Genomic DNA, 22,068 nt, shown 5'->3' with positions numbered 1-22,068 from the left:
TTGGCTACTCCATTAATCTTCCATAGCAAAAGCTGTTATGTTATATCTCAAAATCCAATTTTCCCTTCTCAAAGGGCAATAGAATCTGTAGCTGGGTTCAGGACTATCCCACTAAAGGCTTCACTTTCCGACCTTCCTGCAGTAGGTGGTCACATGCCCAGGTAGTCTGGTATTTGCAACTAGCAGGATATTTCCTTTAAAAGAATTCTCATTCCCTCCTTCCTTCCATCTTCCTTACATTCTGTTGCCTGTTTTTTGGATTTGGCCAAATGGTTTTTGCCACACAGATGAGGAACAACATAGAAGGAGCCTGGGCCCCTCTGAACATCCATGGAGAAGAGATTGGACTTTATTTTTTTTAGTCTTTGAAAAGCAGTTCATTTGCTTCTTAATTTGCACAACCTTAATTAATTTTGATAGATTTTCAATTGAGCCCTTTGGGGTTTCTAGGCATAGAAGCATGTTATCCATACACAGTGATGGCTCTCTTTCTCTTGTTAGGGTGCTTGGGGCAGAGTGGTTAAGAATATAGTCTGGGGATTTGGACTGCCCAAGAATGAATGGCTGAGCTACTTTGGTGGGCACATGCTGTTTGTGGTCACCCATATCTCCTGTCTTAGCAAGTACTCTTCCCTGTACACCTGGCTTTGAGAGCAGGGCATGTGGCTCCATCTGGAACCAGTCAAGCTAATCTTATCCCTCTGCTCTGGCATCTGACTCAGGATTAGGCATATAACCTAACTGCAGCCAATGAAAATTGAGGAGATAATTTTCCAGAGAGTTCAAGAAATGAAGACTTTTCTGTCTTTTTTTCATGAGATACCTAAAGAGACATTCTGTCTTTGGCCAGTGTGATGTGGGAATATGAGCCCTAGAACTGTAAAAGCTAATCAGTAGCATAAAGAAAGGCAGCCAAAGAAGCCTCTCCGTGGAGTGTTAGAGCTGCAAGCATAGAAGAGAAATGGTGCCAGAGCCTGATTAAACCCTACATGAAGCTGCTGCATCTACCAGACTTCTGCTATATAAGCTAAAAAACACCCTTTATTGTTTGGGGCCATCTGAATTCCTCTTTGCTCTTTTGCCATATGCTGCTGACTGGCATCATGGCCGATACAGCCACTTACTATGAGATCTGGACAGGTTATTTCACTCTGTAAGCTTCCGGTCCCTCATCTGGAGAGTGGAACTAATATTTAAGAAGTACATTATGGGGTAGTTGTAAGCATTAAACACAACAGTCTGGGACTGAGATGGTGACACTGAACAAGACCAGAGGATGGAGTGGTGATGGTGGGGGGTGTGGTGGAGAAAGCCACTGGACCACCAGGGAGGACTGTAGCTAGCAGAAGCTGCTGTCAGCACAGAGGCCGGGGGAGGGGCTGGTGAGGAGGTCAGAGAGAGAAAGTGGGTAAAGAGCTCAGTCAGCAAAAGGAGGGGCAGACCGTGCCAGGCCCCCAGGGCAGGGGAGAGGAGAGTGACCTTTACTTCAAGTGAGAGGGTTTTGAGAAGGAGCCACATATCTGACTCACTTTTGAATATCACTTTGACTGCTCTGAATGGCCACAGGGCCAAGGGCCAAAGCGGGAAGGCTAAGAAACAGGGAGAAGAAATGCAGCCCCTTGTCTAGTTTTAGCCACTGTTATGTAGGATCGCATAACGGGTATAGAATTGGTGCCAAATCTTATGTTCATCCCTGCAGTACTCTTGTCAGGAGGGTTTGACCACCTGTGTTGTTACAGAGACCTCAAGTTCCAAAGACCAGTGAGCTGTGCATGGTCACACAGCTGATCTGTGGGGAAGCTGCTGTTGGTCTCCAGCCTCATGCTGGGATGAGTGGTTCCCTCTGCCCCACGCTGCCCCTTGCAGAACAGAGCTGGACAGCCCTGCTCTTGCTCCCTCCCGGTCCTATGGGGGGTGGCGAGGGCTCCAGGGGACAGCTCTGCAGCAGACCCGCTGCGGCCCCCCACTGGGAATTCGCGCACAGCAGGTGTGACAGGAGGCAGGTACCACCTCTGGTTTCCGTGAACCGTGCTAATTGATGAGTTGTAACTTCCCAGTGAGCTTCCTTTAACAATTGAGTAAAGATGTGGGAAAGTGAAAATTAGTGCCATACAAGGTCTTGCGTGGGTTCCTTCTCAGGAGAATGGAAATTTACTACAAAATTTGCAAACATGCACTGAGTTTAGGCTATTTGCTTTCTGCGAGTTGAAACGTTCAAAACTCAGCAGGAGAAGGAGCTCAAGATGTTTGTGGTGTGCGACCCACTAGCACAAGTTTTAATACTGGTATCAATAATCAGTAATCATACGGCCAGCTCTGGTATGCATCCTGTACTCCAGCCACACTTCTTTCCTTTCCCCGGATGCACAGAAACTCGTCTCACTTCCAAGTCTTTGACAGTTCTTAGAATGCTCATCTGTCTCCTCTGCCTGGTAGACTTCTACTCATTATTCAAAACCTGGCCCCAGAATTATATTACTGGTGGATGTGCATCTGCCCTTTACTTGCATGCTTCCACCAACAGGAAGCTCACTACGCAGGGTATCTCTGACTGTGTCCTAGTTGGCTCAGGTTGCTATGACTTGACTGGGGGACTTAAACATCAAACATCTATTTCCCACAGCCCTGGGAGCTGGAAATCTGAGGTCAGGGGGCCAGCACAGGTGGATTCTTGGTGACAGCTCTCTTTCTGGTTCGTATGGCAAGTTTCTTGCCGTATCCTTATATGGTGGAGCGAGAGAAGGCTCTGTTCTCTTCCTGTCTTTATAAAGGCACCAATCATTGTGGAGGCTCCAATTCCAGGGTCTCATCCAAACCCGGTTACCTCCCAAAGGCCCCAGCTCCAAGTATCATTACATTGGGCAGGTGAATTCTAAGTGGGGACATGAGCATTCTATCCATAACAGACTGATTTAGGACTCTCCCCTGGGCCCTCAACTCCCCCAATGTGATTCCCATCCTAGCATCCACTGTAGCGTGTCTATCACCTTGTCTGTCTCCTGAAGGCTGGAAATCTACCCTTGCTCATATCTGTCTCCGGTATGTTAGTAACTGCCTGGCCTGGGAAAGGTATTCAAGTGTTTGTTGACAGACTGATTGACCAAATGAGAGACTGAATTAAAGAGATATGGTAAGCAAATCCTGTCACCATTCTTCATTCCCTGCTGCTAAAAGCCATCACCAGATTTACAGGAGTTGATGACACCCCATGTCAACTCTTGGCTATGAAGACCACAGCAGTGTCGCTTTCTCAGCCTGACCTCAGATGGTGGGACCAGCCACCCTCTCCAGGAGTTTTGTATTGACGGGTGCTAGTGTCAGGAGTTGTAACTGGGGCTATTCTCTGAGTATAAAAATACATGACAGCCATGTGACTTTCAAGGACTCTTGGCCATTTCTTCATTCAGCGACTATTTATGGAGCAAGTCCTGACTGCATCCTTCGGGGGAGGAGCTTGCAGCCACAATGCCAGGTATCTATGTCATGGACTTCGGGAGTGGGGTTGGTGGGGATTATGTGGTGCTGACGACTTGTCCACAGTCTCCCTCCCTGAGGCTACAATTGCCTCACCACCACGCAGTTACTCAGTGCTACCGGCGCTAAGGACTACCGCGTTGCAGGCTGGCTCTGCACCTCCCCGACAGGTTCCGGGAGAAAGCACCCAAAGCCTACTTGAATTTTGCTGCATTTTCATTTCCTTCCTCTGCAGCTACATTGCACAAACATCAATTTCTCTTCCACTGTGCCCCTTGCCTTCTCGTCTCCCCTTTCAGCCCCTGTAATGAAGGGGCTGAAATGCACTTCACCAAATGTGTCAGGGCGGTGCACTTATCTCACTGAGAACTACACCTGGGAGAAGATGGGGTCTGCTCTGAGGGCACGGTCAACCCAGAATGGCAGGCTGCATATTGGAGCCGAGTGAATTCTCTCTGGTTCTGTCCTCTGGATGCCTCACTTGGACACATTGCCATGCCTCCCTGTGAGCTCCTGGGAGTGGGTGCTGTGGTAGGGCCGGGGTGGGGGGTGGAGCTAGACCGAGAGTGCGAGTGGAATGCACTGTCTACACCAGGTGATCACCTTCTGCATTATTCCTTGCCTGTTGCCCTCTCATCAGACTTGAATTTGGAGGAACAGCTCTCATGAACTTAGGTGTTTGTAGGGACTCCATCATGCCTAAGCAGAGGTCAGGGTGGTGCTGCCGAAGAGAAGCAGCTGGAAGCCCCTACCTCCCTGGGGAAGAAGCCAGGGTGGATGAAAGCCACGGGAGGCTCTGGGCTCCTGCTGGTAATTATGATCCTCCTGAGATGTCAGTGTGATGTCACACTGGCCCTATTCTTCCACTTGGGATCACACTCCCTGGGCACTCTTCCCATCACTGAGCTTCATTGAGGTCATAATGAACTTATCACAGGACAACAGAAAAAAGAAAGAAAAAAAGAAACCAAAGCAAGTCCTGTGGCACAAGCTCATTCAGGCTTCATCGGCGGTAGCAGCCAGGCTGACTGTGTTAGAGCACGTCTGCCGAGCCGAAGAAATGGCCCTTTGGTTTGCTTCTGTTCCATGTGAATTGGCCTCCTCCCGTGTCTTGGTCACGGGGCAGGATCCAGGGCCAGAAACCATCTTTGGGCTCCAGGTCCCCCGATGTGCAGTGAATGGTGGGAAACAATGGTCGGGGACAAGAATCGTGACACTCCTGGGAGCTCCCCCTCTCACCCCCACCAGTTTCTGTCTCCCCCAGGGGTTGATGGAGATTTCATAAAGCACTCCCTGGCATTTGCAGCTTGGCTCATCTGATTCCCCCAGGGAATCCACCTCGACAAGGCTTCTGTGGGAGCAGTTCTCAACAGTTCTGTTTCTCCCTGATTTCTCTCCGCCAACCAGGTTTCTGGGTTAGCTCCTGCAGGGTGGCCACGGCCATCTGCCAATACATTCTCCTTCCACACTGTGCTGAGCATGTAATTTTATGCATTTGCATGAATTAATCACAATGAATACCATTTGCAGAGAGGTTTTCATAGCACTTTCTCAGCAGTGACCTGCTCTGTAGGACCAGGCTGGAGACCATCTCCTACACTTAGCATCCTGACTCTCTCCCTTTCTTTCTCTCTCCCTCCCTCCTTCCTTCTTTCCTTCCTCTTTTTCTTCTCTTTCGATCTCTTACCCTCTATCTTCCTCCCTTCCTTCCTATAGTTAACACAACGTTGTATTAGTTTCAAGTATACAACATAGTGGTTCAATAAGCTTATACACTGTGCTATGTTCACCACATTCCACTCCTTTCCTTGCTACTTCCTGTATCACAAGGGCCAGAGAGGGGGGATATGACATTTCCTGACTCTCTTGCAGCTAGGGGTCTCAATGAGATTTATGCTTTGCCAACAAGATGAACTCAGGAGAGGTTTGCAAGGTAGAAGGAAAGCAGAGTCTGTTTGGAACAGAGCCAAAGGAGGGACAAGCTGGGTAGATAGGGGTCTTTGCAGAGGCAGGATATTTGTTAAGGTGGCCACATCACCCATGTGAGCAGCTAGGAAGTGAGTGTCCAACTCAAGATCCTTAAGCCAGAATCCAAGCTTCAGGCAGGTTTGACCCACCACCTCCCTTCATCAAGTGGCTTTCTCTTGAGGGCACTGTAGCCCAGATGGGTACATGCACAAGGGATGTGCAGCTGCCCAGTGATGGAGCTGCCTCCAATCCAGGTCAGGGGATGGCCAGGTCACTGCATGGCCCACAGGTCACCCTCCCAGTCATTCTAGGATATAAGCCTCCCCTCCATACAAATGTACACCCTGAAGCCACGGGCCAGGCCACATGGGCTTCCAGCCTGGTATCAAACACTGCTCTGGAAACAGGGAGTTATTAAGATGATCATTTTTAGCAGAACAGGAATTTAGACTCAGTGTCAGCAGAGACACAGAAAGTCACAATTTCATAAGGAATGATTTTACCTCAGTAGATTCTTAGCCCTTCTCTACTCCTCACTGACCATCACCTCCCCCTGCCTTCAAGAGAGGTGGAGAGATGGTGTGAAGGGTCGTTTTGGGATGAACAGACTAGCCTTACACAGTTTAGCTTTGTCTGGGCAGGTGTGGGACCTCTCATCTGGTCTTCCAAGCTCTTGGTCGTATATGAGCATTCACTTACACAGCTTGGGTGTGGATGTGGGAGGTGAATCTTCCTCTCTCTGGGGTCTTGGAGTAGGAAACCCCTTTCAACTCATCCAAATGCAACCTTTTATCAGGAACAAAGGTGATATGTTGGCCCCTACCTGCCATCTCTTTGTTTTATTTTTTGTTAAAATCCTATATGTAGAAAATGGGGCTGTGATGGGTTGAACTATGTCCCCTCAGCTTCATATGTTGAAGTCCTAATTCCCATGACCTCAGAGTGTGACTTCATATGGGTAGGGTCACTGCAGATGTAATTGTTGAAGATGAGCTCAACCTAGGTGGGTGGGGCCCCTAATCCAGTAAGACCAGTGTTCTTATGTAAAGGGGACATTTAGACACAGACATGCACCCAGGGAAACACCATATGAAGTCTGGAATTATGTTGTCCCAGCCGAAGGATGGCCAGAAGCTAGCAGAGAGACCTGGAACAGGCGAGTCCCTGGCACCTCCGAGGGAGTGTGGCTCTGCCCCCCCCCAAGCATCCCCCACCACTACACCTTAACCTCAGACTTCCAGCCTCCAGCACAATGAGACAATACATTTCTGCTGTTTGAGGGCAGAACCTGTGGGACTTTGTACAGTAGCCCTAGGAAACTGAGACAGAGGTTATTTTTTGGGGGGGCTATGAGGGACTCCAGCGTTGGGTCATTAGGGTCTTAAGAACCCCTTCACCCCTGCATCGTGCTGCAGCAGAAACTTCTCTTCCCTGCAGCCTCCTGAAAAGAACCACATTACAACCTTCCCAAGGACACCCAGAATTTAAACCTCACTCCTGCACTCTGTCCTTAACTCTTGGAACCCCATCTAAATAATGACACTGCCAACAGTTCCTCCGACTTAGAAGCAACCCTGTTCTCCAAGGTGCCTGAGCACCTACCCCCCCACCCTACTTCCATCTCAGCCACTCCAATCCCTGGATCAGAGGCATCAGAAACAATACATGCCCACTCTCTTAATGCCTTGGTGTCCCTCCCCCCAGGCATGGTGGAAACAGCCTATAAAATGTTTCGACAAGGGGGAAGGGAGTGTCGATGCTGCTGGCTGGGGCCGTTTTGGGGGGTGCTCATCACACTTATCAACCAACATGTTTGCAACAGAGGATAGATTCTTTTTTTTTTTTTTTTCAGAGGATAGATTCTTTGAAACAAGTCCAGCTAATGAGTGTTCTAAACTACATCAATTAATAGGAAATTCGAGGTAGAGTGAGGCCAACGGATCAGGAGACAATTGCCATTGAAAAGATAGCTTGTTCCTCATCATTCCCAAGAGGACGGGGGCCATGTGGGAAAGTGCGGGGTCTGCCACAAGGAAGAAGGCAAAACCATGGGCAGGAGCCTTTCTGGTGGTTTCTGTGGAAAGGAATGAGTGAGGCAGGGCAAGCAGGTTCAGGACTGGCTGATCTGAATAATCTTAGGGGCTCTGAGGCACAGGGGGCTGTCCCCAGCTCTCTGGTGCCTGGCCTTGGGGTGACTGAGGCAGGTAGACAGTGGCCCTGATGTGAAGAAGTCAGGCATCAGAATTCAGGGAAAAAAGACAATGGTCGAGACAATGAGAAATTCACTCTGCTGGGGGCAGCTGCTGTGTGACCTGTGTCGCTAAAGGTGCACGTCGGTCTCTGAAGCCCATGTGAGGTACACACTTCACAGCCAGCGGTGGAAAGCCTAAACTGTGCGGGGGTCTTGGTGGTCTCCTGCGGTGGGGTGTTCTCACGTGCCCCCAATGCTCTGTTGACACCCCTCACGCTGCAGGACCCAGTGAAGCCCTCGCCCAATCCTTTTGCTATCGCTCAACCTCATCCCTGCCCTGTCCCAGCACTGACCCTGGGGGTTTGTTTTCTGTCCCTCCCTCATCCTGGGTTACACCTTAGAACCACCAGGGACCTTAAAAATCCCCTCCCCTCTCAGCACTCTCGCCTGCAAGATGAGTCACTTCTGTGGGTGGGGCTCTGCTTGGCACTTTTTACGGTTCCCAGGTGATAGGAGGACAGCCACCATACAGCCACTGTCAGCCCTGTCCTTTGGGTCACCTGGCACAATGGGTGGCCTGTGGCAGGTCTGCAGAAATGAAGGGATCGCTTTCCTGAATTCACAGATCAAGGGCTACAGCATCAGTGAACTTTGAATGAGGGCCCTCAGGTACACCCAGGGCAGAAATGTTGGTTTTTCTGACTCTCTTCTTGACTCTTTGCTCCTCTTTGGAGAAGCGGAGCGCCCCAGATGGAAAGGACCCCCGGGCCGTCCTGTGCAGGCAGCGCTTCTGTTTCCACTTGCCTCTTCCTGATGGTGGTGTTAACTGCCACAACCCCGCTCTGTCTCAGCCATCTAGCCGTGTGCCGTGCAGTCCCCCACCCCCTGCTCTAGGTTGGCTCATGACTTGCTTTGCCCACTGGGATGGGAGTTAATGTGACACAGGTACAGACTTGAAGGGTTGGGTTTTCCATGCTCCTGTTTCCATGTGGGGCTGGCCTGCCAGAGGGGGAGCGATGAGAATCAGGGCTGCATTATCCGGCCAAGGTCAAGGTTTACCTGCTGGAAGCAGGCAACCCTCAGATGTGAGGACAGCTTACATCACCAGAGCTGCCTGGCTGATCCCACCCGACCTCAGTCTTAGGAGCAAGCTCTGCCTACAAGAGCTTAACCCCACAGACTTGTGAGCTTACTAGATGCTCCCTGCTTACACAGTAAAGGCATGTGATTATTTGGAGCCTAACTGTCCCAATAGAAAAGGATGCAACCTTTCCCCTTCCCTTTGCAGCTTTAATCCCCATGCCCTTGAGCTGTGTGCCCTCAGCCCTAACATACACAACCCTTCTTTCCACACTTCCATAAGATGCTCTTTCTTCCTTCAACTTCATTTACCCTTGCTCTGCTTTTGCTGCCGGCCAAGAGACCCCAAATCTCAGAACAAAATCACAGTGCCTGTGGGAGAAGATAAAAGCCCGTCTGAAGGATCAGAAAGGACAGCAGATGCTGGTGGAGCAGAAAAGCTTGTACGAAAGCCTTGGGTTTTGTGTAACCAGAAGAACTTGAATGTTATTACTAAAATATTAATGCTTTTATTTAATTATGTTCCTATTTCATTGTAAACACAGCCAACCAACTTGATCTCAGAAAAAGGAGTCAATGAAAGCCATGATCAAACTCCTTAAATAACAACACATAGCATCTGTTTTGTAAACTTTTTTGTAACGCAATTAACGGAAAGGTTAAGGGGATCTAGTGCTCGTCATGGAGACTATGGTTACTAATACTGTATTGTACTTTTGAAATTTGCTAAGGAGGTAAATCTCAAGTGATTTCAGCATACGCGACATGAAAAGGTTAACAACGTGAGCTGATGGATAGCTAATTAATGTGATTGAGGCAATCACTTCAAAATGTATACATATATACATTAAGTCATAGTGTATCCTTCTAAAAATCACTTTGTGCAACCTAGTGTATACAATTTTTATTTGCTAATCACATCTCAATAGAACTGGAGGTAAAAAAAAAAAAAAAAGGCAACAATGATTTAAAAAAAAAAAAAAGCTGATGAGTGGCCACAGGCTCCTGGGGAGAACTCTTGTGTGTTCTATGAAGAATTCCTTGCTCCTAAATATCCCTTCTTCATTGCCTGAAAAGGCACTCAATGAACTCAACTAAAGTTGAGGAGAGGGGGAATGAGTCACTCACTCTTTAGTATGAAATAATGTTTCAGCGCCGTCTCCCAACACTGAGAAGAGGCAGTCCCATGAAATAGGAGCTTATAGAAGAGTGAGGAGGGGGTGTCCACAGGCCCTTGGTGAGTGTGTGGGATGTTGTGAAGCCAGAGGCAGGGATGAGACACCGTGAAAGCCAATGGGGAGGGGCAGAGGATCGGGCACTCAGAGAGGTAGGGGGATGTCTGGAAGGAAAGTGGAAAAGGGGTGAGTAGAGAGGTGAGAATAAGTGTAGAAGAGTAGGGAAGGGCTGGATAGAGATCCAGAGGTCAGGAATGAGGAAACACAGGGGAGGATACCTGCCCTTGTCCTGGTGTGCAGTGGTTCCAGGAGCCCAGAGGCCAGGGGCTGGCAGGATTGGTCATGAACCAGGGAGCCGACACAGGCCTGGGGCTCATTTCCTCATAGATGAAATGGCTGAATTATTCCTATTGAGCTATGTTCCCACTTTAATTTTGCTTCTGGAAGATATCCAGGGCCCTGGAAGGTCTTTGCCCAAAGGTCTCTATCATTTGTTGGGGCAGACCCCTGCCTTCTGGGACAGCCCTGCCATGTGTCCTGCATAACAGGCCTGTGCCCCTTCTCACAGCCACCTCACCTGCTACTGTGATGCAGCCACTCTGACCCGAGCAGAGAAGGGACAGAGAGAGGGTGAGTAATAGAAGCCTGCCCGAACACCATCTATGTCCTGATGTCATGCTGGTGGCTGACCTTCACAGTCTTGTCTTTCACCTTCACCATGCCTGCAGGGGCACACTGTTTCTGTTACTGCTGGGAAAGCCAAAACTCAGATAAGGGGAGAGACTGGCTTGAAGACACACGGATAGTTGGCGGGGGGGTCAGCTGAGCTCCACATCTGGAGATACTGACTTGTCTATGCTACCTGGGGATCAGCTGATTTGCTGATCAGCTCTACCCAGGTTCCTTGGCAACCTGAGGTCATCACTGGCCTTCCATTCTGGGGGCACAGGAATTTCAACGCACTGCCCTAAAGCATCTAAGCTGGTTTCAGCTTCTAGCATGAGATTCCAGACAAGATTCCACCACTCCCGCTCCACCCCTGAGACCAAGGAGCTCACACAATAGATAGGATTCTCCGACACACACTGGTGACACATACGGGATCCTAGAGGGACTTCTGGAAGGAAGCCTAGGCTGCAGCTGCTAGAGGTGGGGGCAGTTCAGAGGAGCCTTGTAGAAGACTCATCCCTGCAGACTCATCCCTGCATGATGCAGCAGCACTTCAGGAAACTCCCCAGCTGCTCACTCCATCCCATCCTCCAGAAAGCCCTTGGTGGATGAGGTCTCCAAAGCAATGCCAGTGAATTTAGCATTCAAGGCTGCTTGAGTGATGGTTCAAGTGATGGTTACCTGCAAAGCTGCTCTAGACTGTCAGGTCAGCCAAGCTATGTGTTGTCGGGCCATGACCTAGACCTATGGTCCTGACTGTGATGGGCATCACATCCCTTGGGGCAAGCCAAAACACAGAGTCTGGGGCTTGCTGAAACAAGGCAGGGAATGGCCTTTGATTCTTATCAAGTCCCCCAAGGGATTGCAATGAGACCAAAGTTGGACATAGTGCCTGGCTTCTCAAGGTGTGGTCCATTGACCAGCAGTGTTGGCTTCACCTGGGAGCTGTTAGAGATGCAGAATCTAGGCCTCACCTCAGATCTACTGAATCTGGGTCTGTATGCACATGAAGGCTTGAGAAGCCAGGAAGAGGGAAGGCTTAGTGGATTACTGCTTTTTGGCTTGCTAGGCATACACAATGCCATTTGATCCCCATGATAATCTGGAAGGTAGACACCATTTTATGTTTCATAGAAGATGACAGTGAGGTTCAGAGAGATAAGTGACTTTTTTGAAGCCAAGGGTCTACAGAGTGGGGAGGTGTCCAGCCCTTCCTTTCATTTCTGCCTCTGCCCTGTCATCCTCACACCAGGATGCAAGCAGTTATGCCTTTAGCCATGAAACCTTCAAATATATTGGACTTGACTCACTGTGCAGGACACAGACCAGAAATCACACAGATATGCATCCACCAGAATTAAACAAAACAAGTTCTAGTCACCCCTCAAATCCAACTCCTCAGGACCCCAGTTCCGCAGAACCTCAAACTTCCCACTGAAAGAGTCTCTGGAAGGCATGTATAACAGGCTTACCGTGTTCATCCAGCAATATGTTGTCTGGCTTGATGTCTCTGTAAGAGAAAACAAATAGGCTGACAATGTGATTCCTATTGATGAGCACAAGACAAATATGACGCTTGGGGATAAATGCCGGACAACATCCAGAGTGCCCGTCTCTCCCTTGGCATGAAGGGTGAGCCCAGGGAGCAGAGGAGTAGTTATGATAACACAGTGTCTGTGTTCTTGCTTCTTTCTTGTTTCCCAGAACTGCAAGTAGACTGTGTGAATACTTTCCTCCTGAATATTCTTGATGATTTCTGATTTTGAGACGTCTAGGGGTGTGTATGTTCATTGAGCACCTGGTCTCTGCCAGCAGGTATAGATGCGTCCCTTTCCCCTGATGTAATGCCGCCCTCCTACATTGTTAAGTCAGCCTCCCAGGGGTTACACTCTCTGCTCTAAAGACATAGGAGGAGGCTCAGGGAAGGTTGGCAACTTGTCCAGGTCAGAGATCAGTCGCACTCAGCCCTCAGTCAGTTTTTGTATGATCTGTGAGCCAAGAGCTTTTACATCTTTAAGGAGTTAGAAAAACAAAACAAGACACACATAAAAAGCAAAAACAAAAGGATGTACAGCAGAGACTAACATGGCTCTCCAAGCCTAAAATATTAACTGGAGAAAGTTTGCTGATCCCTTTTTAGGGTAGGAGCTGGGGACTTTCTGGAAAGTTCTGCTCTACATCACCATTAGAGCAAAAGGCTTCCAGCTCCAAGTTGTGCTCATTCAAGGCAGAGGTTTGCTTTCTTCATTTCTGCAACACATGCCTAGCACGATGCCTGTCACTAGTAGATGCTGTCAGGGAAAAATCAGAGTGGGACAGCAGTCAAAGTGTAAGAACAGACGGTACTCAGGACAATTTCAGAAGGGGAAAATTGTCCGCAATTCTGTGCACAGCATGGACAAGGGGGAATGTACAGTCCAGGAGCAGGTGGGGGTCGTGGATGCAATGTTACTAACTGGAAATATTCAGTAGAGAGGGAGCTCTGGCTAAAGGCACCCCAGAGGATTCTTTCTTTCTTTCTTTCTTTTTTTTTTTTTTTTTTTTAATTCTTACTTATTTATTTATGAGAGACACAGAGAGAGGCAGAGGCAGAGACACAGGCAGAGGGAGAAGCAGGCTCCATGCTGGGAGCCCGATGTGGGACTCGATCCTGGGTCTCCAGGGTCACACCCTGGGCCGAAGGCAGACACTCAACTGCTGAGCCACCCAGGCATCCCACCCCGCATAGGATTCTTGCTGAAAGCAGGCTGGGGCTCCTGACGTCGCCTGGGGGATGAGGACCTGACCGGGGACAGGGTGGAGAGGGGTTCTGGCTAAACCGACATCACAGGTCCTCACTAAGACGGAACAGTGCAGGGATGAACAGCAAAGCCCAGAAGTTGAGGCCTCATTGCAAAAGCACTCAGAAGAGCCTGGATGAAGTCTGGTTGAGGAGAGAGAGGAAATATGGTTGAGAGAGGATGGAAGAATGAATGTAAAAAAAAACAAAACAAAACCCAAAACTCAACTGATACCTTCAGCCCTGATTTACTTACCATTAACTTGTATACACTTTCCTAAGCTCTGTATTAAAATCACAGACTTGAGAAATGCAAACCCCACGCACTCATTTATAATAAATATCCAATCTTCTGAGACTAATGACAGCTTGCTTCGAAATAAAAAACATTTGCTCCTGAGTTTATCAAATAGTAATTCTACCTGAAATGCACTGCGGTTATTTGTAATCATGTGATGCAAGGTCTATGGCTTTGGGGATGAAAGAAACACTCAACCTTTATATTTAAATTTTTATTTTCATGGTGAATTTTCAAGCCATGAATATTGAGGAGCATTAAGCAAATGCCCCGCCCCCCACCTTGCTGCTGCTGAGTTCACAAAACATCCACAGTGAATAAAGATGATTTCTGAGTCCCCATGGGGGAAATGAGTTGGAGAACTTACAAAATTAAAACAAAGGGCAGAAGACCCAGAGTCAAAGGTTAGAGCATCAAACCAGCAAGTACTTGGCCCTGTGCTGGGAGCTTCCCCAGAGGGCTCTCAAGAAAAGGGGAAATAAGTACTCATCATGTATGGAGACATAGCAGCAAATGTTTTTGTTTTTTAAATTTAATTTAATTTAACTTAATTTAATTTAATTTAATTTAATTTAAATTCAACTAATTAACATATAGTGTAGCATTAGCTTCAGAGGTAGAGGTCAGTGATTGATTAGTTGCATACAACACCCAGTGCTCATTCCATCTCTTGTCCTTCTTATTGCCCATCACCCAGTTACCCCATCCCCCCACTCCCCTCTTCTCCAGCAACCCTCAGTTTGCTTGCTGTGATTAAGAGTCTCTTATGGTTTTTCTGTCTCTCTCTTTCTCTGATTTCATCTTATTTTATTTTATAGCAATCCTGTAATGCTTGGCATGACCTTGTTTGGGGCGTGGGGAGCAGGGACGAGGTGGCCATGGCCCAGGAAGCATGAACCCCAAAATGTTTGCAAGGACCACGACGGGAAGCCACAGCCTCCTCTGATGCTAAAGGTGCCCTCTTGGGGGCTTTACACCTGCCTCCTTTTCTACTTCCCCCTCTTCCCTCACTGTCCCTTCTCCCTTTCTCCTTCCTTCCCTCCCTCTCTCCTCCTCCTCTTCCTTTTCTTTCCACCAACATTTTGCGAAGGGGCCCAGAGAGCTGAGGCTGCAGAGGCTCCGGACACAGCCCCTCCTCGTCCCTCCACTTTGGAAGCTCAGAATCCATGGGAGCTGTGGGGGCCGGGTGCCATGTGCTGGAGTGGCACAGATGCTGCAGTGCAGGGGTGAGCACCACAGGAGGGGGCTACTGGGGAACAAAGGGACCAAGGCACTGGGACAGCAGGGATCAGGGTGTCAGAGCCAATCTGAGGTTGGGGGTAGACCTGAGGAGAGGTGGCCCGGTGGAGTGGGAGTGAACAGTCCCCCCCACCAAGATTTCATGTCTACCTGGGACTTGAGAATGTGACTTTATTTGGAAACAGTCTTGCAGATGGAATTAAAGATCTCAAGATGAAAGCATCTTGGGTTTAGGGTGGGTCCTCAATCCAATGGCTTCTGTCTTCATAAGGGAGAAGAGGGGGAGTTGGACACACGGACATGAAGGACAGAAGAAGAGCTAGGGAAGACAGAGGCAGCCACTGGAGAGATGTGGGCATAAGCCCAGGAGCGCTCGGAGGCACCAGAAGCTGCAAGAAGCAGGAAAGGATTCTCCCTGGAGCTTTCGGAGAAGCATGGCCTGGCTGACACTTTACTTTCAATCTTCTGGCCAGAAGTGTGAGACAATAAATTTGTGTCATCCTACACCACAGATTTCGTGGTGATTTGCTGCAACGGCCACAGGTAGCTAATACAGGCGGCATCGCAGGAGGGGAGCTGATGGAGGAAGCTGGCCAATCTCAAGTGGCAGCCTGGGTACCCCACAGGCCCGCACCTGGATGGCAAGTCAGTCACAGACAACCCAGCAGTACTCACTTTGCAAATGAAGCAGCAGACTCTGGAGAGGGTGGGTCATTTGACCTGTGATGCTTCCAGCCTAGGGAAGGGGACAAATCTCCCCCTCAAGATTACATCATACCAGTCTTTGCAGGCTGGAGTGAGGGATCCTCCCCTGCTGGCTTTGAAGACGGGGACTGTCATGGGTGAGCGGCCTACAGGGGCGGCAGGTGCCTCTAGCAGCTGAGAGCCAGCAAGTAAACGGGCAGCTGGGGCCTGCTGCCACCAGGGACTGCGTTCTGCCCACAGCCATGGGAGTTTGGGAGAGGCCCAGAAACGGGTGCAGCCCCTGGGCACCTGGACTGCAGCTCTGTGGCATCCTGAGCTGAGCAGCCAGCGGAGCTGTGCCTAGATCCCGACCAATGGAAGGCGAGCGCGTGAACATGGGTTGGTGTAACCTGCTATGCTGGCGGCTATTTGTTATGCAGCAATAGAAAAAGTGCTACGCTAGCTGTATGATCTCGGGCAATTTGAGCCTCATTCCCTCCTCTGGAAAATGCAAACAACCCCTCTCTGACTCTTGCAGGGAAAATACAACAAGGTGTATTTTGCTGGCACGGCTCCCACGCTGAAGAAGCGCAGAAAGGACAGGTCACCATCCTGCTGTTGAAATGGAGCTGGGGAGCACTCAGGAAAGGTGCTTTTGGGAAAGTGAATTAGATGTCCTTTGAGGCACCTGGCTGATTTTTTTTTTAAGATTTTATTTATTTATTCATGAGAGACACACACACACAGAGAGGCAGAGACACAGGCAGAGGGAGAAGCAGGCTTCATGCAGGGAACCCCATGTGGGACTCGATCCAGGATCTCCAGGATCACACCCTGGGCCAAAGGCAGATGCTCAACCACTGAGCCACCCAGGTGTCCCCTGGCTGACTCTTGATTTTGGCTCAGGTCGTGATCTCAGGGTCACACAGGGCTCTGGGCTCAGTGGGGAGTCTTGCTCTCCCTCTTTCTCTGCGGCTCCCCCAACCTCACGTGCACACCCTCTGGGGACTTCCCCCTCTCTCTCATAAATAAATAAATAAATAAATAAATAAATAAATAAATAAATCCTTTTTTTTTAGAAAAAGGATCTCTTTCATAGAAGACTCACCAGGCTGACTCCAGCAAAGCCGCACAGAGGAGCCAGAGAGCTTGAGTCACTTGGGATTTAATAAGAATAGCATTTTATGGGCAGAGGATCTTATCAGAGCCACAGGGTCGCGGGTTTCAGGGCCATTCCCTCCAGCTCTATTTTTTTTTTTTTTTTTTTTTTCCTCCAGCTCTATTTTTCTCATTGATGGTATCTCAGCGCTAGCGCGTCATCTTGTTCCAAATGGGCTCCTGCATTCAGAAGGCGCATTAGGAGCTCTGCGTGGATGGAAGGCTGTGACGATGTTTTCTGAGGACAGGCCCATAATTTCAGAGCCGGGCAAACTGGCACTTTGATGGAAAGTATGCAGGCGAGGCTATAAAACCCGGTTCTTGCTCTTGAATTATTCTCCAGCCCCCAAATAAAACAAAGCATAAAATGTCAGCTGGGCTATTTAAAAAAAAAAAAAATAGCACAGAAGTGGCTCTGATCTCAACTGCAAGGGAGGGCGGTGAGGACATTTCTGCAAGTGTCCCTTTGCAGGCGCCTTGGAGTATCCTCCGTCACCAATCTTACGTAGCAATAAAGACAAAACGTGGAGAAGAGCCACATTTGTGAAATGAAAGCTGTGGCTATCTTACCACCCGAGGAAGGGATGTGCAGTTGGCGAGTGGGAGGTAGCAGGTGGAGGTGGGCAAAGAGGAGTCCTGAGCCTGCCTCTTGCTGGCCCCGTGGTCTTGGCACACCGCCCGGCAGGGGCTCGGCTTCCTCACTCCTATTTGGATGATGCACACCACATGCGGTTGTGGCGAGGCTTTGTTGGCTTTGGTCATCTTTATTCAGTCATGGTGTTAAAGCACCTCATGTACATCCTGTTACAGAAACCTACCTTTATTGTGTTTTAATTTAATTTTTTTTTATTTGAAAGAGAGAGGCATGAGGGGGGTTAGAGGGAGGGGGAGGAGCAGACTCCCCGCTGAGCAAGGGAGCCTGTCATGGGGCTCCATCCCAGGACCCAGAGATCATGACCTGAGTCGAAGGCAGACACTTCACCGACAGAGCCACCCAGGCGCCCTAGTGTGTTTTAATACATACATTCAATGAGCCAGTCGTCTGATCCAGAAATTTCTGTGGCTCCCCACTGTTCACCAATGAATAGCACGGAGGGCACCAGGGCAGCTCTGGGCAGAGGGAAGACAGGCCTTGCTGGAGCAGTCGGCAGAGGCTGTGGTCAAGGGAGATGAGTTTATAAGGCTGGGTTGGGGCCACCTGTGAAGGGCATTATTTGATGAAGAAGCCGACTTTAGGTGGTTAGACCTCAGAGAGAGCTCTTGGGTTTCCCCTCTGGTCTGTCTGAATGCCAGTGACCCTGCTTGACCACAGTGAGGGTTTAGGGGAGTGAACAGCACAGGGCCAGGCCCAGGGCGGGTCATGTTTATTGTTACCAGAGGAGGCGCAGACACTTCAGTGTGAGGCCAGGCTAACACAATGGGCCCCCGGGGAGCGCACAGAGGCATCTGTGAGGCTCTGCGTGGACTGGTGGGGGTCACCCTGCTTGCTGACCTCCATCATACCAGCTTGAACAGGACCTTTCACTCATCCAGAAGCAAGCTGACGTGGGACAGGAAGCTGAGGACTTTGGTTCTCACACTTTGGATCTCACTATATTGGCATGGACTGTTTTAGAAATAGGGAAAAAAAATGATGGAAGTACGCATTGTTGCTACTCAAATATTACTTTTCTCCTGTGTGTCTCCTGCTTCCTGTGGAAGGCAAGGACCATGGACAAACGGCAGCCCCCAAAATAACGCACTAATGTTAACAACAGTCACATTAACAGATAACCTGTATTGTCTGCTCATCATGTGCTGGGGCAATTTCTTGCACTTTACATGGATTTAACACAGACTGTGGCTCCTCTCCATCAGGTACGAGGGCTTCCTACGTCACCTCATTGAGTTCTGATACTGCTCCCATCTTACTGATGAACAAAGAACTATTCACAAGTCAGAGTTCACATGTTGGCAGACCAGACTCAATTCTTTTTTTTTTTTTAATTTATTTTTTATTGGTGTTCAATTTACTAACATACAGAATAACCCCCAGTGCCCATCACCCATTCACTCCATGGGGCCTGGCCTCTAGATCAGTGTTCTCTGGCTGGGAGGGAAAAAAAAAATCTCAAGAAAAAAAAATGTGTGAGTCCCTGGAATCTCAAATAGGCAGTCATCACAGCAGCATATACATAATAAGTATCTGATTCGATAAATACGATTACATTATTCGTATTTCAGGATACGTTTCTTTATTACAACACCCACACGCAAGGTTGTATTTCTTTTTTAATAGGACCCGAATGGCTTTACAAAGCATAAATCTGACTCTGTCCCTTCTTACATAAATCCCCTTAATGGCCCTCTGGTACCTACAGCACCGCTGGGCAGTTCTAGCATCATCTCAAAAATAAAAAGTGAACACTAGAGATGTGGTTGTCAACTTGTAAGCCCATCAGCTGGTGGCATTATAGAAAACAGCCAAGGACCCTTTTGTCCCGGTGGTACAACAAGAGGGGAACAGGAGCCTTTCTCACCTAGAAGAGTCATAAGGACACAACGCAGAGCGGGGTGCGGTGGTCACAGGCCCAGGACCATCCGTGGACACGTGTTTAGAAAGCCCTAGCCAAGGCCAGAGGCCAGAGGCCAGAGGCCAGAAGCCAGGGCCCATAAGGCTCTTTCTGAGCTGGCCAGTCAGCCTGTCCCCTGCATGCTGCAGCCCAGCAGAGCAGACCATGCATGGTGCCCTGTGTCCTCCGACTTTCCCCCCGCCCCGGCTCTCAGTGACGTGCCCTCCCCACAACCACCCGTCCCCGAAGCTGCAGGTTTTAGGACACGGTTCAACTGCAACCTCCTCCTGGAATACTGCAGTGGATCAAATAGTGTCCCCCAAATTCACCTGGCACCTGTGAATGGATGTCATTTGCAAATAGTGTCTTTGCAGAAGTAATGAAGATGAAGTACTGGTTTAGGTGAGCCCTAAATCCAACAACTGGTGTCCTTATCAGGAGAGGAAAAGACATGGAAGTGAACAGAGAAGGTCGGGTGAAGACAGAGGTGAAGCCCGGAGTGGGGCATGCACAAGCCAAGGTCTCCCAGAACTGCCAGGCGCCAGGACAGAGGTATGGGATGGGTTCTCCCTCAGAACCCTGAGAGGAAACCAGTATGTCAACAGCTTGGTTTCGGACTTCCAAACCACAGGAGAATAAATTCATATTGTTTTAGCCATCTGGTTTGTGGGACGTAGTGTCGCCTTGGCCCACGGCCCCTCCCTGTGTCCCTGTGTCCCAGCCTGATGGCGCAGCCTGGCATCACTCCACCACTCATCCTGAGGTTTCCAGGCACTTAGCATGTGCTCCTTCATTTATCCTCATAAACCTGCATTTGCTTCCTGGGGCTGCTGTAACAAGTTACCGCAAACCTAGTGACCTAAAACAAAACAGATTTTTTTTTTCTCATACAGTTCTAGAAGCCAGAGGTCCAAAAATAAGTCTTCAGAGGCTAAAATCAAGTGTCAATAAGGTGTATTCCCTGGACGCTGTAGGCGGGAGTCTGTTTCCCTCCCTTTCATCTTCTAGAGGTACTCCCGTTCCACGACGGGCGGCCCTTCCTTGCCTGCCCTCAACCTCCCATTTCTGTCGGCACATCTCCTACTCCTGACTCTGACCGTCCTGCGTCCTTCTTAAAAGGACACCTGTGGTCATACTGGACCCACCTAGATGATCCAGGATAATTTCCCCATCTCGTGATCCTTAATCACACATGCAAGTCCCTTTTGCTGTATAAAGCTATCACATTCACAAGCTTTTGGGGGATTAGGATGTGGCATTGTTGGAGGGGGGCATGATCCAGTCGCATTGAAATCCTAACCCCCAGGACTCAGAATGTTACTGTATTTGGAGATGGGGTCTGTAAAGAAGTAAACAAGGTAAAATGAGGTCATTGGGGCGGGTCCTCATCCAATTTAACTGGTGTCTTTATCAGAAGAGGAAGTTAAGACTCAGACACGTAGAAAGGAACAAGCATATGCGGACATGGGGAGAAAGTGACCAGCTACACGGAGAGGCTTCAGGACAACCAACCCTGCTGACACCTTGATCTCAGATTTCCAGCTTCCAGAATTGTGAGGAAGTAAATTTCTCTTTTATAAGCCATCACAGTCTGCGGTATTTTGCAATGGTAGAGCCCCAAAACTCATATAGGTAGGCAGTATTGTTATCCCTGTCACTGGCCAGTAAAATCAAGGCTTCGTGCAGAAAGGTCCCAGGGTCAACCCACGGTAGAGCCAGGACATAGCAGTTAGAGACCCACATTTCGGCGTAAGGCACGGAGACATTCTATAAATGTACGCATGGCCTAGTAAGGTAGTTCTGCCTTAGATCCAGCTAAAACCCCATGCTGTGACTCCAATCACTTTCCTCTCTCTTTATTATCTGGGAGAGAAAGAGCATCCAGTCAAGCCACACTTGGGGATTGTTCGTTTTCCTTTAATCCTGCAAAGAACAAACATCAGCATGGTTGACATTGATTCATCCAGTTCAAGAGCTGTGCCTCTCCACGGGGCCTGGTTATAAACTTGGTTACTAAGGCAATTGCATTCAGCTAATTATCCCTAAGTATATCTCATGGAGATTTTGAAGCTTTCAGGATTCAGAAGCATGTTCAAGGATGTACCGGGTTCAATTAATTCATTCACGGACAAGGGAGTCTGACAAGATACCCAACATGCCGCCCAAGATGCAGTGAGGGGGTCACCTTCCCGGTCAGGTCAGGAAGGGTCCGTGAAGCCCTCGGAGACCCACCCAACTCAGTCTTATCACTTTCTAGTTGCTCCCGGAACACTGATTTGCTTGCTCCCCCCGACTGCAAGCTCAAGGCAAGAGCCGTTGCACAGCATATGGAGAATAAGGCAAGTGTGTGGAAGGGCAGGACGCTTGCCCAGACATCCTGTGAGGCTGGAAAAAACGTTGAACCCTCTATACATAGACAGTGATTTGAATCCCTACCTTATGACTGCTTGGGTCTCCGTTTTCCCTATCTGTAAAATGGGGATAAAATGCAATCATGTTATATAAAGGCCCTGGCTCAGTTCCTGGCATACAGTGGATGCTCAATAAATGATTATTTCTCCCACCCGGATCCACTCCTACTTAGCAGGGAGTTTAGAGGGAACAGTCTGTGGTAGAAAGGAAACCAGAAGAGCTGACCAACGCGATCAGGACCATCTCTCACGATATGGGCCATTTTACAGTTCACGAAACCCTTTCCATTCTGCAACTCGTTAAACCCTTCTGACATCAGCACTAGAGAACCGGCCTTGTCTTCCTTTCATGAGCCAGGGAACGGAAGCCTAGGGTGGCAAAGCGACTCC

At 49.0% G+C, this 22,068-nt stretch overlaps 1 protein-coding gene and 1 long non-coding RNA gene across 3 annotated transcripts in view; one reads left to right on the top strand and one right to left on the bottom strand.

Moving 5' to 3' along the window:
- STK32B (serine/threonine kinase 32B) overlaps positions 1-22,068 on the bottom strand; it is a 385,348-nt gene that overhangs the window by 62,541 nt on the left and 300,739 nt on the right. For both annotated transcript variants that reach the window (XM_072806445.1, XM_072806448.1), the window contains exon 5: positions 12,030-12,067. In XM_072806445.1, the coding sequence (XP_072662546.1) occupies positions 12,030-12,067 (38 nt within the window). The remainder of the gene's footprint in view (positions 1-12,029; positions 12,068-22,068) is intronic.
- Positions 6,435-16,185, top strand: LOC140621425 (uncharacterized). Its single transcript, XR_012021095.1, has 3 exons — positions 6,435-6,598; positions 14,453-14,860; positions 15,145-16,185. It is a non-coding gene; the product is annotated as an uncharacterized lncRNA (long non-coding RNA).

The sequence above is a fragment of the Canis lupus genome, chromosome 2 (assembly GCF_048164855.1).
Source record: "Canis lupus baileyi chromosome 2, mCanLup2.hap1, whole genome shotgun sequence".
Lineage (NCBI taxonomy): Eukaryota > Metazoa > Chordata > Mammalia > Carnivora > Canidae > Canis > Canis lupus.
The sequence above is the reverse complement of the archived record's forward strand: the minus strand, read 5'-3'. Positions and strand labels throughout refer to the sequence as shown.